The following is a 17,594-nucleotide window of genomic DNA, read 5'->3' as shown; positions in this document are numbered from 1 at the left end:
CCCAAAAAAAAAAAAAAAAAAAAAATAGCTAACCAAGAATAGACATATGAAGAACTTCAAAAATATAAAGTGCCTCAACACAGAATTTTAATTCGGGATTTAAAAATTAACCTCCTCCTTACTGTCAAGTAAAACATTTTACCTCTGGAATCTTTGGATTTATAAGGCATCTGGAATAAGCTCAAATTCCAAGAGAAGTAATCACATTCCATACAGCTACTGATGGCCCAAAAGGCAATGCCAAAGACAAAAGAAATCTATAGGGGCAAATCTTTCACCATGAAAAATTTGATCACTTACACTGCTGTTCTCAGAACAACATCCTAGCTCGCAAATAACATTCATATACTTTATTTTCAAGATAAAATAGATTTTGTTAATATTCTGTACCAAGATATAGCTTTAGGACCAGAAATTAAGGTTTTATAGGTTTCAAAAAGACAAACAGAAGACTGGCTTACCTATCTCACATTGATATTTATCTACTGGAAAATAAAACAATAGCACTAATTTGTTCCAAACAAATAAAAAATAAATTGCATTAAAAAGAACAGTTAAAATTTTTAAACAAATAATTTTAGAGAGACAATATAGCCATTTAGACAAAGTAATCTTAGTTACTTTTCTGAGCTAAATCTCTTTTCTAATCTCTCCTGTGTAAATTTAGGCTGACAACAACTGTCATTATAAATACTAAGATTCATGACTGTAATTTCAAGGACTTTGAGAGGCTGGGGTAGGAGGAACACTTAGAGGCAGGAGGAATGCTTAGACCTAGGAGTTCAAGACCAGTGTGGGCAACATAGCAAGACTCCTCTCTACAAAAATAAAAATTAAAAATTAGCCTGCCTTTATTCCCAGTTACTCAGGAGGCAGAGGTGGAAGGATCACCTGAGCCAAGGGGAGTCAAGGTGCAGTATGCTGATTGTGCCACTGCATCCCCATCTGGGTGAGAATGAGACTTTGACTAAAAAAAAAAAAAAAAAAAAAAAATTATTGTCATTATGATTGTTGTCATTATGATTGTTATAGAACTATTACTAGTTTTGTAGAAAATCAATAGTTTGTGATACAGTATTATTGAATATTTAAAATAGATCATTGCTGGGAAAATTGGAGTTATGATATTTCCACATAATTAAACATCAATTTTATAGTCTTGAAGTACAAGTATATAAGAACATTCTAGAAAATCTAAAGATGAGTAACAGGGAAAGTGCTGATGAGACTATAAACTGGTAGAACTTCTTTCAGGACAATATAACAGTATTTATCATAAGTACTACATGCTGGTAATTCCATTTATTTTAGGAAAATCATACTGGACAATAAAAAATATAACTATAGAGATGAGCAATACTATTTATAATAAAGAAAAAATTAGGCCCACAATGGGAAATAAATTTAAACATTGAAATACATAATCATGCTGCTTTTTTTTTTTTTTTTTTTTGATTTGGAATCTCACTCTGTCGCCTAGACTGGAGTGCAGTGGCCGCTCCCAGCCACCACAGCCTCGACCTGCTGGGCTCCAGCGATCCTTCCGCCTCAGCCCTCCAAGTAGCCGGAATTACAGGCATGCGCTACCACGCCCGGCTGATTTTTTGATTGATTGTGGAGATGAGGTCTCGCTGCCCAGGCGGGTCTCGAACCCGCGGGCTCAGGCAATCCAATCATCTCAGCCTCCCAAAGGCACGGGATTACAGGCTGAGCCACCGAGCCCGGCTATCACATTTATTTTTATGTAGTAAAAAGAATATCCTTAGGAGCAATTTAAGAACATAAGGAAATAACAAAGAAGTGAGAAAGCTAAAAGATCTTCTATTGAATAAGGTCACACATCTGCTTAAACATGCATGCATACATACATATACAGACATACACATACACAGAGCCAGAAAGGAAAAAAGACCACAAGATAGCACTCCTAGAATATTAACATAACTACTAACTGAGAGAAGGATTACAAATTCTTTCATTTTCTTAATACTTTTTTCTACACTTATGACTATACATTGATTTTATAGCTGGAAAAATTGTATTTTCTTTTTTTTGACAATTATTTACGACCCTTATTAACAGGTGCTTGGAGTTTGTTGATTTTTTTTTTTTTTTTTTAAATCAAGTTGTAAGCTTTTATTACAAATTAAAAAATGAAGTTCTTAAAAATCTCAACTTGACCAGATATGAAACAATTTAAAAACCTTTAAAGGTATAGTGAGAAAAACCAGGCTTTTTTTAAAAACACGTTTGTTATTACCAAAAAGAGATGTCTTTAGGTAAAAATAATAAAAGTCACATCCTGCATAGATAGTTCTAGTTATCTGGTCAACGGGCAAAAAGCAAGCACTTAAGGTCTTCAGCTCCAATCTTTTGTCATTTCTTATTGCTGGAATTTCATATTCATTTCTTCTCATTGGATGACTAAACCGGATGATGCTCCAGGTGGTAAGCCAGTATTTACTTTGCCCTGCCCTGCTCAGCCTCGGAGCGGACGAATTCTCAGCTGGTGGATCGGCTGCTTTCGTCTCTTTGAATCTTGGGGTTTAGGGTTTTCTGGGTATCTGCGTCGGTAATTGAAGTTGCGGTGGTACCGATATTGAGGTGGCTGCTGAGCTTGGGTCTCATCTCCTTGATTTTCTTTATCCTCTTCATTGCTGTCCTCTCTAGGCTGTCTTTGGCGGGGTTACAGGAAACGTGGTCTGTAAGCCCGATACATATTCTGCCTCACTGGTCTACCTTGTTCTCCTGCACCCTGTTGTCAGCACCCTCCATCACTTCTCCTTGCACAGGAGGGTTGGAATACTGTGGTCGACGCCCATAGGGCCTCCACATGTAGTAAAGTGGGAACCTTCGCCTGTGGTAGGGCCTACGTTGTTGAGCCTGGCCTTTGGGAGCACTCTCCAATCCCTTGTTCTTTTCCCCACTCTCACTATTCTGGTAATTCTGCTGGTAATTGCGTGGAGGACCCCTATGATGTGGATAGCGTCTATAGTGGTTACAATCTGCTGCATATTTACTGCCTTGAACTGGAACACCAACAGGGCCTGTAACATTTGCTGCCTCCGCACCCTTTTCTCCTTCAACATCAAACTCCACAGTCTCCCCATCTCCTACACTTCGAAGGTACTTCCTGTGGTTATTCTTCTTTATGGCAGTCTGTTGTACAAATGCATCTTCCTTGGTGTCATTCCTGTTGATGAAACCATATCCGTTTCTTACATTGAACCATTTTACTGTTCCCAAAACCTTCGTTGCGATAATGTTCTTGTCCCCGCTGGCAGGCGCTGCTGATGTGAGGCCGCCCGGGCCACCGCTCCCTGAGCCGCTGCCCGTGGTGCCGGGTTTGGTGTGGGCGGCGCTGAGGGCAGGGGAGAGGGGGGCAGTGGGCGGCTGCTGGGTATCGGCCTCGCTGCTCATGGTTGCAGTGATGGTGACTGGGGCCGGCTGCAGCAGCGGTGGGGCTACTTAGGACTTTCTGGGGGTCTGCTCTCCGCTCCCAATCTAACTCAAAAATTGTATTTTCTTAACTACTATGACCTTTAACTTCTGAAATTATTTAAATTTAAGTAACATGCCTAACAACACAAATGGATTAGTAAAATATTTTTAGAAGCATTAGAGACAATAAAAATAAATGGCAAACATTTTCCCTATTTATCCTGTGAGGTTTTTGATTATACATTCTTTTTTATTTTTCAGTACATCCTACTTACCTTTTGCCACTTACGAAACAATGGAAGAAACTGACAACAGCTTAACTCCAATATCCTTTTGTATTGTTGTAATATACTTTTATGAACATTCTAACCAGAAAAGTACATTATTGTTGTTATTTTTAACTGTTATCATTCATTTATATCTACTTAAACACTTCCTTTCCTGAACCTTCTTTCTTGCAGTTACATGCATCTATTTGGGTCTGAAGAAGGTTCTTTAAATATTTCCCCTATTACAGATCTACTGGCAACTTCTCTCAGTTTCTTTGTCTGAAATGGCTTTGTTTTGCCTTCAATTTATCTTTCTGAATGCAGAATATGGCTTTATAATATAGTAATATTTAAAATAAACATTAACTTTAATTGTTCATGAGTATACTACAAATTCTGACTGATGTTATTTATCTGTTTATTTATTTGTTTGCTTATTTATTATTTTTTCAGTCAGGGTCTCACTCTGTCACCCAGGCTGGAGTATAATGGCACGTTCATGGCTACCACAGCCTTAACCTGCTTGGCTCAGGCGATCCTCCTGCCTCAGCCTTCCAAGTAGCTGGAACTACAGGCATTTGCTATCACGCCCAGCTAATTTTTCTTGATATATTATAGAGATGAGGTCTCACCAAGTTGCCCAGGCTAGTCACTTTTCTGATACATTCTTTGACAGAGTTCCTAACAATAGATCTTAATGATAAACAGTAACTGCTTCAAGCCTAATTATTTTTGATAGGCCTAGCCACTTTTGACAAAAATATACTTTTTATGGGGAAGCCAGTCCAATCCCCAAAACCAAATTTGACATCTTTGAAACAGAACTCCTTTAAAGGCACTTTCAATAGTTATTTCAATATTGACATCTGGATGAGAAATGAAGCTTTCAATCTGCAGAGCCTCAGCCTTGAAGTTGTCGATTGTTTCAACTTCTGGAAGATTTTGAGCTTGGAGAAAGGTCTTGATCCATGATAAGGTTGACTTGTCCATTGTAATTCATGCAAAGACACACATCACCCAATGTATGTATGTACAGTGTTCGCTGGCTTCATGCCTATTACTTACAGAATCATGTAGATGAGCTGGGAGCAGGTGATGTTGAAATGTACCCAAAGACCCATGATCTTGATCTCTGTTATAACTGGCAGGAAAGCACACTGTTCAGCACACTAAACTGCCAAAGATGTGGTTCCATCAAAGGAAGATCTTTCAGGTTTCATGAACATGTAGATTCTCCTGCTATTAAGTTGATTTTTATTAAGTCAGTAACTTTGGCAGTTGGCCTGTTACTAAACTACAATAATTTGTATTAATCTTTTTTATTCTGTCCTAAAATATCTCCACTAAAAAGCCACAAACTATGCCTAAATGCTCTGCTCTGATAGAGAATACTGGGCTGGTAAAAAAAATTGATCTTCAAAATCTTTATTCTCTTGGAAGATAATTTTCTGGTATTTGTGGATACCTAGAAATAGCACAAATCCTCCTCTAAAGCACTCTTAAAGAATATGTATTTGGTTGGAAGTAAAAACAAAACCAACTCTTTTCAGGTGGAAGCAAGCTTACATGCAGAGTACAGACAGAATGCTGCCGTTGGTTGAATCCGTTTTGTATCTGCAGGAGAAGATATACTCCATCTGTTCAAGATGCTGTAGCCTTCAATGCAGCCATGACTGTGACATGGGAATCAGTCCACACATGAACTGGCAGATGCCCCTAAGTCCACACACCCTCTCCTTGGGCAGCAAGTAGCAAAAACATAAAAGGTGCTTTGCAGCAAAGGGCAGTTCATGGCATAGATGTTGCAACTGCTGCTATAATTGTTGGTAGGAATAGCCTTATCTTCACTTCTGAATGATATTTTTGCTGGTAAATAGTTTTAGGTTAACAGATTTAGTTTTGTTTGTTCCTTTCAGCACTTAAAGAATGTCATTCTGTTATCTGTCAACTTCCATAACTACTCTTGAAAAGTAAGTTTCACCGTGCTCGGTGGTTCAGCCTGTAATCCTGCACTTTGAGAGGCCAAGGTGAGTGGATTACCTGAACCCGTGGGTTTGAGACCCGCTTGGCCAACTTGGTGAGACCTCATCTCTACAGTAAATCAAAAAAATTAGCCAGGCGTGGTAGTGTGTGCCTGTAGTTCCAGCTACTTAGAAGGCTGAGGCGGAAGGATCTCTGGAGCACAGCAGGTTGAGGCTGTGGTGGCCGGGAGCAGCCACTGCACTCCAGTCTGGGTGACAGAGTGAGACTTCAACTCAAAAAAAAAAAAATACTTGGCATTCTCAGCATTTTTAAATTTAACCATTCTAACAGACATGTATGTAATGGTATCTTGTCATTTTAATTTAATTTATATTTTGCTAATGATCTTATTTGCTATCTGTATATCTTCTCTGAAGTGTCATTTCAAATATTTTGCCCATTTTAAAAACATTTTGTTTATTTTCTTATTGGTGAGTTTTTTGGGTTCTATAAATGTGCCACACACAAGTACCTCATTTACTATGTTATTTACAAATATTATTTCCAGCCCATGGCTTCTGTTTTTATTCTCTAACAGCATCCTTCAAAAAGCAGTTTTAAATTTTGATAAAGTTCAATTTAAAAACTTTTTGCTCTTGTAAACATGCCTTTGGTGTCTTACTTATAAAACTGAACCCAAGATCATGAAGCTTTTTTCCTATAATTTATTCTAAAATATTTATAGATTTAGATCTTATATTTAAGTGTATAAGCCATTTTGAGTTGACTCTTTAAAGTTGATTTTACAGTGTAAGTCAAGGTGCTTTAAAATACATATACAGATATACAGTTGTTCCAGAATTATTTGTTGAAAATAATATTCATTCTTCATTGAATCACTGCTGCACCTTTATCAAACATCACTTTATTATATTTGTGTCCTATTTCTGAATTATCTATTTATTCTACTGGTCTATGTATACATTATTCTTTTGCCAATATCACTCAATGCTGACTCGTGAAACTTATAATGTATCTTAAAACTGTAGTGTAAGTCCTCCAATTTTGTTCTTCTTTCCCAAAATTGCTGTGGCTATTCCGATCTCTTTGTCTTAAAATATAAATTTGAGAATCAACATGTCTATATGCAGAGAATCTTCCTAAGATTTTTAGTGGCATTTTATTGCATTTCACATCAATTTGGGGGGAACTGAAATCTTAAGATAACTTAAAACTACTGAATCTTCTACTTCACAAATATAATGCTTTTCTCTATTTATTTAGGTCTTCTTTGATTTGTTTCATTCCTGTTTTGTGGTTTTTGATACCTAAATATTTTATTATCATTAGAGGTACTGTAAATAGCATTTTTAAAAACCTCAATTGTTTATTGCTAGTGTATAGAAATGTGATTAAATTTTATATGTTGATTTTCTGTCCTGCCTTGTTGAACTCTCTTATTGATTATTAAATTTCTTTGGGGGGGAGGTAGATTCCTTGGAACTTTCTACATAGAGAATCATGTTATATAGTTTTATTTCTTATTTCCACTAACTTATGTATTTCAAGTGTTTTTGTAATCAGTTTTTTCCCAGTGTGGATACTTTTTTTTTTCTCCTCCAAATTCCTGGTTTATAAGGACTTGTTTATTTTGAGGAAAAAAGGTCCCAAACATCAGGCTGTTCACAAAAATAACCCACAGTATCAATTTTAGAAAACAAAGACTAGCTAATCCTTGATTGTAGTCCCAAAAAAGCCTTGTGAAAATGTTATGCCTGATGTAACAGCAAAGTAACATACAATAAAATTACATTTTATAAACCATTTACTATGGCTTTGTAACAATTGCATACCCACATTTTAAGGGACAGGTGAATTTACTACTTTCTAAAGTTTATTGATACTTCCCTTTTATCTTATGTAAAATGTAGTAATACCTATATTTCTGCATTGTGATACACTTGTCTAGCGTTACCTGGAAATGTATAAAATTGGAGTACATTTCTTAGAAGTGTTTTACTATAGATTAGTCTCATGGGCCATCTCTCTTCCTCAGATGTAAATGATATCTGGTTATGTGTTACATGGAATAAAGTGGACATTTTAAAACTAAAAAACAAAGAAAAAAAACAAAGACTATTACACTAATTATTTTTCTACAGGATGCATTTGACATGCCAACTCTCATTCACAAAAATACATTGTTACATTTGTGTTGAACTGCCCCACACAGTACACTTATGTGAGAGTATAACACACATACTTCCAACTCAAAGCTGCTCTCAAGTGCTACTCAACTAAATGAGATAGATTGTCTTTGCAGCTATAGAAGCAACTACTGAACTCATGTATGAATGAAAAGAACTGTACTCCCTGCATAACAAGAGATTATTTTGGAGACAATTGATAAAAACCATACATCCTTTTTATTGTTAAGTCATACAGAGGTATCAAAAGCAAAAATTATGGGGTAAGACTTAACAAAACTACTAGGAGCGTCAAAGGAAGAGAAAATGGGACTAGGCGCAGGGCAATATGAATTAATGAACATGGGAAGGACAAGGATGTGGAGAACAATGAGCATGTGCTGAAGACACTAGGGGAGAGGATCTGGTGAAAATTTTGATCTTAGACAAGTGCCTAGGTAAAGAAATAATGGGATAAGATCTCCAAACCCCACTATGTGCTTAAGAGTCATCCTCACCATTGGCACTGTCTCTGTCATCCTCTCCTTCCTCAGTCTCTTTTTCATCATCCTTGATCAACTCCAGCTGGTCATCCCCCCATCTTCATTATCATCATCACCCAGTAGGTCCCCCTCCTCAGCAGAGTCATCTGCACCCCCCAAGACTCCATCTTCACGTTAGTTTCATGTTTCTTCTTGGAGGTGGTAGTTTGCTCCTCTTCTGTCTTATCATTCTTCATCTCTACTGCTTGTTTGCTCTGTTCCTTTTCCATTTTTTCCAGGTTTTCTAGTAGAGAATCCACTTTTTGTTTTATCTGAGACAATTCCTTCTTAATGGCCTGAAGGTCATCACCTTTCAACTTTCCAGACTTGGAAGAAGATCCTTGCTGACCACTCTTAGAATTGAAGCCACTTTTGCCCCTTCATGATGTGTTTCCTGATACACGTTGGCATAGTGAGGGCACTACAGCCCGAGCAATAGGAGGAGGAGGAACATGTGCTGGGTAACTAACTATACATCCTGTCATCATAATCCCGCTGAAAGTCATAGTCCAAGTCAAAAGAGGAGCCATATATCTCCGCTGCAGATCGTTTCACACCTGCTTTTCCTCGGTTCACTTTTGCCTCTGCAGCCAGATTAATATTTAAAACCTGGCCAGCAATCATTCTGCCATCCTCTCCTGCTACAGCAGCCCAGGTATTCCTCTCATTAACATATTGAACGAAGGCAAAGCCCTTATGAACAGAGCAACCAACAATTTTGCCATACTTCAAAAAAATTGCCTCCACATCAGACTTCTTGACCACAAGAGTGATAAGATTCCCGATGAATACACGGGAGTTCATGGTGCGAGGATCTGTCTTGTTGGTAACATTGCTAGCCATTGTGTTTGATGATAAGGTTCCTCATGAAGCTGAAAAATGAAGCTGAAGATAAAAAAAATCCCACTCAAGCAAAGTTCCACTAACTTATGTATTTCAAGTGTTTTTGTAACCAGGAGGGGAGAAGGAGAGATTTTGAGTTTCCTACTCCCGGGCTCTATGTGGAGAAGCCAACTGCTGCTGGAGACCAGCAATGCAGCACTAACCGCTCAATCGTCCCTTCACAAAAATTGGATACTTTTTTAAAAAAATCTTTTTCTATTCTTATTGAATTTGCCAGGATTTACAGTACAACAGTAAGTAGGAATAATGAGAGTGAACATTTCTGCCTAGTACTCTATTTTAGTACAAAAGCACTCAGTTTTTCATCTTTAAATATAAATCTAACTATAGAATTTTTGTAAAGGATGAGGTAGTAGTTCCCTTCTACTCCTAGTTTGTTTAAAGCTTTGATTATAAATGAATGTTAAATTTTGTTAAGTGCTGTTTCTGCATCTACTAATATGATAACGCAGTTTTTCTTGATAAGACTTTTAATGTCATCTACTATACTGATTGATTTTCTTTTTATTTATTTTATTTTTTTTTATTTTTTTGAGTTGGAGTTTCACTCTGTCGCCCAGACTGGAGTGCAGTGGCCGCTCCCGGCCACCGCAGCCTCGATCTACTGGGCTCCAGCGATCCTTCCGCCTCAGCCTTCCGAGCTGGAATTACAGGCGTGCGCTACCACGCCCGGCTGATTTTTGATTTATTGTAGAGATGAGATGAGGTCTCGCCAAGTTGCCCAGGCAGGTCTCGAACCCGCGGGCTCAAGCAATCCACTCACCTCAGCCCTGATTGATTTTCAAATGTGGAACCAGCCTTACCTTCCATGGATAAACTGTTTCTTGTTATATAAATATTTTTAACATATTTCTGGGTTTTGTTTACAACTATGTTACTGAGAAACACTGGTCTATAGTTTTCCTGAACTTCTCTTGTATGACTTTGTTATGAAGGTAATCTTGTCCTCATAAAATGAGTTGGAAGTATTTCTTCAGTTCTTCTGTTCTCTAAAGAGACTTTGAGAAGTTGGCATAGTTTCTCCATTAAATATTTGGTAGAATTTGTCAGTGAAGCTAGGCGCTGTGGCTCACACTTGTAATCCCAGCACTTTGGGAGGCTGCGGCCAGAGAACTGCCTGAGCCCACGGGTTCAAGACCAGCCTGGACAACATGGTGAGACCTCATCTACACAATAAATCAAAAAAATTAGCTGGGTGTGGTGACACACACTTGTGATTCCAGCTACTTAGAAAGCTGAGATGTAAAGATCACCTGAGCCCAGCAGGTCAAGACTGCAGTGGCCAGGAACATGCCATTGCACTACAGCCTGGGCAACTGAGTGAGACTCTGACTAAAAAAAAAAAAATTTGTCAGTGAAACCACCTAGGCTTGGAGACTTCCCTTTTGGAAGTTTAGTTTTTAAAACTATAAGTCTAATTTCTTTAATAGACATAAGACAATTCAGGTTATCTACTTATTCTTAAATTGGTTGTGGAAATTGTGTCTTGTCAAGAAATTAATCCATTTCACTTAAGTTGTCAGATTTATTTGCATACAGTGGTTTGTAATAGTCCTTATTACCATGTTGATATCTGTGGAGTCAGTGATGATATTGCATCTTTCATTGCTAGTATAAGCAATTTTCTATTTCTCTTTTTTGCTTTGTCAACATAGATAGAAATTTATATATTTTACTGATATTTTGAGAATTAAATTTTGCTTTCACTGACTTTCTCCATTGTTTTTCTGCTTTTAATTTCATCGTTTTCTGTTCTTTATTCATTTCTTACTTCAGTTTATTATGGTTTAGACATTTTTATTTTTCTAGTTTCTTAAAGTAGGAACTTAAAAATGACTAAATTAGGACCATGTTTCCCTAAGTTTTGGTCCCCTCCCCAAACTTGGGGAAGTGAAATCTCCCCCCTCTCTCTCCCTCTAATCTACTTTCTAAATAAACTGTATTTTTCAATCTAAAATAATAAGACTAAATTAAGGCCTTTTTTCCCCCCTAATATAAGCATTAAGTGCTATAGATTTCCCTCTAAGCACTGATTTGTATCTAGCCTCCTGAGAGGTATCGACTAAGTACTATCAGCTTATTAAACTTTTTACATAATCACTATGTATAGAACATTTTACTATTAACTTACTTTAATTGTTACTGATCAACTGTTTTCCTTCCAATGCTGAAATAATTTTGAGACAAACAATAGAAATACTATTTGTTTTCAAATTCTGGGCTTGGTATTATTGTCATTTAATATTAAATACTTAAGATCAATATGAAAAATTCAATATTAAAACATTTAATACTTTTTACCTGAAATTTGAGTTTGCTTTCCCCTCCTTCACGGTCTCGTTTATGCATATTTACCATTAAGGCTTCATAACAATCCTTCCAATAAAGTGCCATGCTCTCATGACCATCATAAAATGTATGAGTTTCATACTGCTTCATATAAGGTACAATCTTGTGTAAAAAAAGAATATATAAAATTTAATGTATACTTCTATAAAAAATGATATATCAGTAGAAAAATTTGGTCAAAAAGACAAAACTTACATATTTTTCAATGTAGACTTTCCATTCATCTGAACTACAATATTCTTGAAAGTCTTCAAAAAATGAGGAGCTCCCATTGGTGAAAGGTAAAGAAGGTAGGTGCAAGTTCATGAAGAGAAGTTCATAAATTTTGGAAACTAGAGTACGAACAAGGGGAATCAGGAATGAGTAGATTTCAGTCTGTTCCTTGATCGACTGACTTAAAACATGTTCCAGCTTGCCTAAAATGTAACAAGCTTCATCCTGATTTTCAATCACTTTAGTCTGAAGAAGGGTATTTAGCTTAGCTGATGCCATTGCACAAACCTAGAGGAAAATAGTTTAGGTGAGAAAGAGCAGACTAAAGTAAACATTTAGTCATATCACTAGCTCTGCCTGGCTCTATATAATAACTAACTGTCTACAGGAAGAGTCTCATTTTATCTTACCTCCAAAAAAATGAAGCTAATAAGTTAGCCTGATACAGTTTCATAGATGTTGGCAGAAGACACAAGATTCCTGGGTGAGAGAAAAACTACAGCAATAGCAGTAGATACAACAGCAATAGATACAACATTTTCACTAGCTCCCCAAGCTGCAACTCCCACAGTGAGCGATACAGAGGTCTAGCTGATGTCTACACATACAGGAACATTTTGGAAGAGGAGCCCTAAGCAGAAGAGACCCAAATTTTTTTTTTTTTTTTTTTTAGAAAGCAGAATTTATTGAGAGGATGGAAAAGCTCCCACAGTGGGAGGGGACCCAAAGGGGTTGCCGAGACCCAAAACTTTTATATTGGGCAATAACCATGTCTGATCTTTGCCATGGAGAAAGATATTATCTTTATTACCCTAAGCAATAACCAAACCTGACTTTTTTTTTGGAGGACACATGACTTCCATCTTCCAAAGTTGTTCATATAAACCACCTCTATTTTTTTCCCCCCAAGTTGGAGTCTCACTCCATCACCCAGGCTGTAGTGCAGTAGCACACTCACAGCCACCCCAGAGTCGAACTGCTGGCTCAGGCGATCCTTCCGTCTCAGTCTTCCAGGTAGCTGGAACTATAGGTGCACACTACCACACCTGGCTAATTTTTTTATTTATTGTAGAAATGAGGTCTCATCAAGTTGCCCAGGCTGTGGGTTCTGGCAATTCTCTCACCTCGGCCTCCCAAAATGCTGGAATTATGGGTTTGAGCCACTGCGCTCAACCTCCACCTCATTTTTGCCAGTTTGCTGTAACAAAGGCAACCAGAGTCTCTATTCACAAGATACACAAAAACATGACAGGTCCATGGAGAACTGTTTACCAATGACTGTAGCAACAAGCACTCTCTTTCTCTGGATATGAAAGAGGCAGAGTATTGCCCACTTGCTGCTGGCAGTCATTTTGTGTCCATATGGAGCCAGTTTAAGGCAAGATGACAGATGATGTAACACGGTGTTATGAAGACAACAAATAATGGAATTGGAGCCCTGACTGAAGCCTACCTTAAACTCACCTTAATGGTGGAATTCTCAGTTATATGAACCAGTAAATCCTGTTAATAACTGTTTGAGTTGGTATTTCTGTTATTTGAAATCATAAAGGACAGGTTTATAGGAGTCTAAGTCTTTGATCAGAAACCTAACTATGCTTAAAGTTCCCAAGGAAAATATATATTCAGGGTTCAAATCCAGACAAAGAAATACTGTATATTACTACTAAGTTTTAGCCTTAAACCCCACGTGGAAAAGTAAATTAGTTCATTAAGGGTGCTCCTTTTTTCTAGACTGCAGAAAGATCTCAACTTTAAAGCCAAGCAAGAGAAAAGACATATTGTACCTCCTCCTTCTTCACCCTTAACTCTATATTCTCTGTCATTCTGAATTGTATTACTTCTCAAATAATGAAACACAAGAGAAAATTGGCTAGGCATGGTGATACATGCTTGTAATCATAGCACTTTGGTAGGCCAAGATGGGAGGATTGCTTGAGCCCAGGTGTTTAAGACTAGCCTGGGCAACATAGCCAGACCTTGTCTCTACAAAAAATAAAAATAAAAAATAGTCAGGCAAAATGGCATGTGCCTGTTGTCCCAGCTACTCAGGAGGCTGAGGCGGAAGGATTGCCTGAGCCCAGGAGGTCATGGTTGCGGTGAGCTGTAATTGTGCACCACTGCACACCACTCTGAGCAACACAGTAAGATTCCAACTCAAAAAAAAAAAAAAAGGAAAATTAAAAAGTATTAGAACCTGACACCACTTCAAGAATGTATTTGTGTCAAAAGCTAGACTGGGCTGTACACAGAGGTCTTTGCAGGATAAGGCATAAAAAGAGAATCTCAGGCAGTCCTTCCGTGCAAGCAAGTCTTAACAGAGTAAACAGCACTGAAGGAAACACTCTCTAAGATGACTCAGAGCTTTAATTTTTCTGCTAGGATGTGAAGCTTCTCTACCCTCTTCATATGTTTCCCCAATCCCTCTTCTTCATGTTAGTCTTTGAAATTGAATAAAGGAACTGAATTCCAATAGAGGACAAAAAGAAAAAAAAAAATCATAAAATACTTATATCCGTGAAATACCAATGCCTTGGCTTTTCTGCTAGTCTTTTTAAAAATACTGTTTATGGCTGGGCACAGTGGCTCAAGCCTGTAATCCCAGCACTTCGGGAGGCTGAGGTGACAGGATTGCCTGATCTCAGGGGTTCAAGATCAGCCTGGGCAACTTGGCAAGACCTCATCTCTACAATAAATCAAAAAACAAGCCAGGCATGGTAGCGTGTGCCTGTAGTTCTAGCTACTTGGAAGGCTGAGGCTGGAGGATCACATGAGGCCAGGAGGTCAAGGCTGTGATGGCCGTGAGCATGCCACTGCACTCCAGCCTGGGCAACAGAATGAGAATCCAACTTTAAAAAAATGCTGTTTACATAAAAAGTTGAATATCCAGTGATCTGCTTTTAACTCAACAGCATGGCATTAAATAAAATGCTAAGTTTGTATTTATTTAGAAGTACAAAGACACTCTTAATGAATACAAGATAATTATACTTGGCTACTTTAATTTACTCACATATTACATAAAATATATAACATATATATTCCCCTCTCCAACTTTCATTATAAAGAGTACAGCATTAGGGTCATCTGAGGAATTATTAAAAATACTGATGCCCTAGATCCCCTTCCAAATTAATTACTATGGGTGATGCCCTGCATAGGTGTTTTTAAAAAGCTCCTCTAGGAGGCTTCACATGCAGCCACAGATGAGAATCACTCGCTGAGCTAAGATAACTAGGAGAGCAGAAACCCATGCCAATTGGACACCACATGCTGTATCTAAATGAATCAATGATCACACTGTCCTATTTTTGAGACAATCTGGAAAATCTTGGTTTTTTATGTGAAATCTCCAGACACTGATATATTAGAATTAATTAACATGTATGAGGTAAACAAAACACGCTTGCTAGCCAGATTCATTTTGCAGATAGCTCTATTTTAACCTCCAAAAGGAAAGGAGATCCCTGTCCTAGCCTTTAACAAGTAAGCCTCAGTTGTTTATTTCTGAAAGAACGAAATTAAATAGGGTGGTAAGAAATGTTTTAGGTCATTAACTAGGGAGAGAGAATCAGTCTTATTTGTAGGTGCTGTATTCATATATTTATTTAATGCGTATTTACCGATCCCCTGCTATGGAATGGGCACTCAATATTAATGGTGAGCTAAATAAACAGACATTTTGTTTAGGAAAATTTCATCAAATAAAAAAATAATGAGGGCAAACTATGAGTGAAAGAAAAAAAGAAACCTAGTATCTATATGCTACCTGCAACTATTAATACTTTAACAGTCATTAGGTTAATATTAATGAAAAGGCAAAAAAAGCTATCCTCATTTTATTTCTAGGTGGAAGAAAAAAGAATACTACAATGAACATCTTTGTATATAAAGATTGTTCAATATTTTAGATTATTATTTTAGGATTAGCTTCACAGTAGAATTACTAGACTATAATTATAATCATGTTTTTAAAGTTCTAAATTCATGGCCAGGTGCAGTGGCTCAGCCTGTAATCCCAGACCTCTGGGAGGCTAAGATGAGAGGACTACCTGAGCCTAGGAGTTTGAGACCAGCCTGGGCAACTTGGTGAGATCTCATCTCTACAGTAAATCACAAAAACTAGTCGGGCGTGGTGATGTCTGTCTGTAGTTCCAGTTATTTGGAACGATCTCCTAAGACCAGTAGGTTGAGGCTGCCACCACACTCCATTCCAACCTGGGCGACAAAGAGTGAGACTCCAACTCAAAAAATAAATAAATAAATAAAGTTCTAAATTCATATATTTGAAAATTACAACTAAAAGGCTATATATTTCAAACTTTCATCATCTGTACCTTAATACCCATATTCTTGCTTAGTTTTTTCAAATCTTTCAAGTATTCTATGATTTACTTTTAGGATGAAAGAATAAAAACTATATTCTTAATGTTAGTAACATGGAGAAATGACTTTTACATAAGAGAAAAAGAACATAAAGTCATCCAAATATACAATCATTCCAATCATCTGAAAAAGATATGTTCATAGAAAAAAATAACAACAGGAAAAAATAATATACTAGCATACTAACAGTTGTTTACTCTTAGGTTATCGGGTGTTAAATAATTCTTTTTCATCTTTATGTTTTTGGGTAATTTCAACAACGAATATGTGGTACCTTCACAATGAGAAATAGATATCTACTGAAAAACAGGATCATCAGATTACAGTTTCTTTAAATTGAGCAACCTTATATCAGAACTTTAACCTCTCTAAGTTCTTATCAACATTAAATCTAGTTTTTGTATATTAGACTCCAGTTCCACTCTAACCACTCTGCACCAAATAAACTAAAACATCCTAAGAAAATAAAAAGGGCCAGGTAAACAGCTGTGAAATACTTATCACAACTAATCCAACCCAAGTTATCACAAGTACCCAATGTAAATATTGAAATGACAGACTAAAATTCACATGAAACATTTCCAACCTTTTAAAACTTTAACTTAAAATAGAAATATAAGTATTCCTTGCAACTGATATTTCATTTATCTTTATTTCTAAAACCTAGAACAATGCTTAGCACTTGGTAGGTACTTTGTATTTGAAAAATGAAAGAAAAAAAAAAGAGATAGAATGTAAAATTGTGGATTAGTAAAATAGTAAGAAAAGTTTTGAAAAGAACAATTTTAAAATTAACTTTCCAAAAAATGCCAGCCCTAAGCCACACATATATAGTCTATGCAAGCTGTCTAGCACCTATCTAGCTACGCTGAAAATAGATGATATGAGTAATGTTTCTAACATAGCTATGTATAAATCCTATAAAAGAAAGCTTTAAAATTATATGAAGTAATTAGTATCATGAATCAATTAGCTGCCTCTCAAGCTTGTTTCTTATCTCCCAAAACTGAAATTCCAAGTGAAATCATGGATATTTTTGGAATAAAGAATTAAAATACTGAAAATACATCATCTTTTAGTTGTCACATAAATAACACCTATGCTGCATGCAAGTATAGAAAATCATGTAAAATAATTGACAAACCTGCAAATTACCACTTCCAATGAATCCTAGAAGTAGCTGGATCTGAATTTGAGAGAGTTTTACCCACACTGGACTTTCCAAATACCAAACTGACATACATTCAAAGAGCAGGATCATATCTTCAAAAAGCTATTACAAATGAAAAAGAAATAAAAACATTCAGTTTTTTAAGTCTACTGATGATAAAGTTTTCCCCAAT

The 17,594-nt window shown here is 36.8% G+C and overlaps 1 protein-coding gene and 2 pseudogenes across 3 annotated transcripts in view; all 3 read right to left on the bottom strand.

The window, feature by feature from the left end:
- Positions 1-17,594, bottom strand: part of NBEAL1 (neurobeachin like 1) — a 211,707-nt gene that overhangs the window by 79,528 nt on the left and 114,585 nt on the right. Inside the window, exons 31-33 of the mRNA XM_008073238.2 lie at positions 17,396-17,524; positions 11,848-12,153; positions 11,605-11,754 (exon numbers count right to left, since the gene is read on the bottom strand). Of these exons, the coding sequence (XP_008071429.2) occupies positions 11,605-11,754; positions 11,848-12,153; positions 17,396-17,524 (585 nt within the window). The remainder of the gene's footprint in view (positions 1-11,604; positions 11,755-11,847; positions 12,154-17,395; positions 17,525-17,594) is intronic.
- LOC110594501 lies at positions 2,172-3,463 on the bottom strand (annotated as a pseudogene). The gene has a single exon (XR_002481278.1). The product of XR_002481278.1 is annotated as a nuclease-sensitive element-binding protein 1 pseudogene (transcript).
- On the bottom strand, positions 7,811-9,300 carry LOC103275836 (annotated as a pseudogene). Its single transcript, XR_505341.2, has one exon. The product of XR_505341.2 is annotated as a heterogeneous nuclear ribonucleoprotein C pseudogene (transcript).

Source organism: Carlito syrichta, unplaced genomic scaffold (genome assembly GCF_000164805.1).
Source record: "Carlito syrichta isolate Samal-C Ts95f unplaced genomic scaffold, Tarsius_syrichta-2.0.1 Scaffold315782, whole genome shotgun sequence".
NCBI classification, from domain to species: Eukaryota; Metazoa; Chordata; class Mammalia; order Primates; family Tarsiidae; genus Carlito; species Carlito syrichta.
This window is presented reverse-complemented; position numbering and strand designations above follow the sequence as displayed.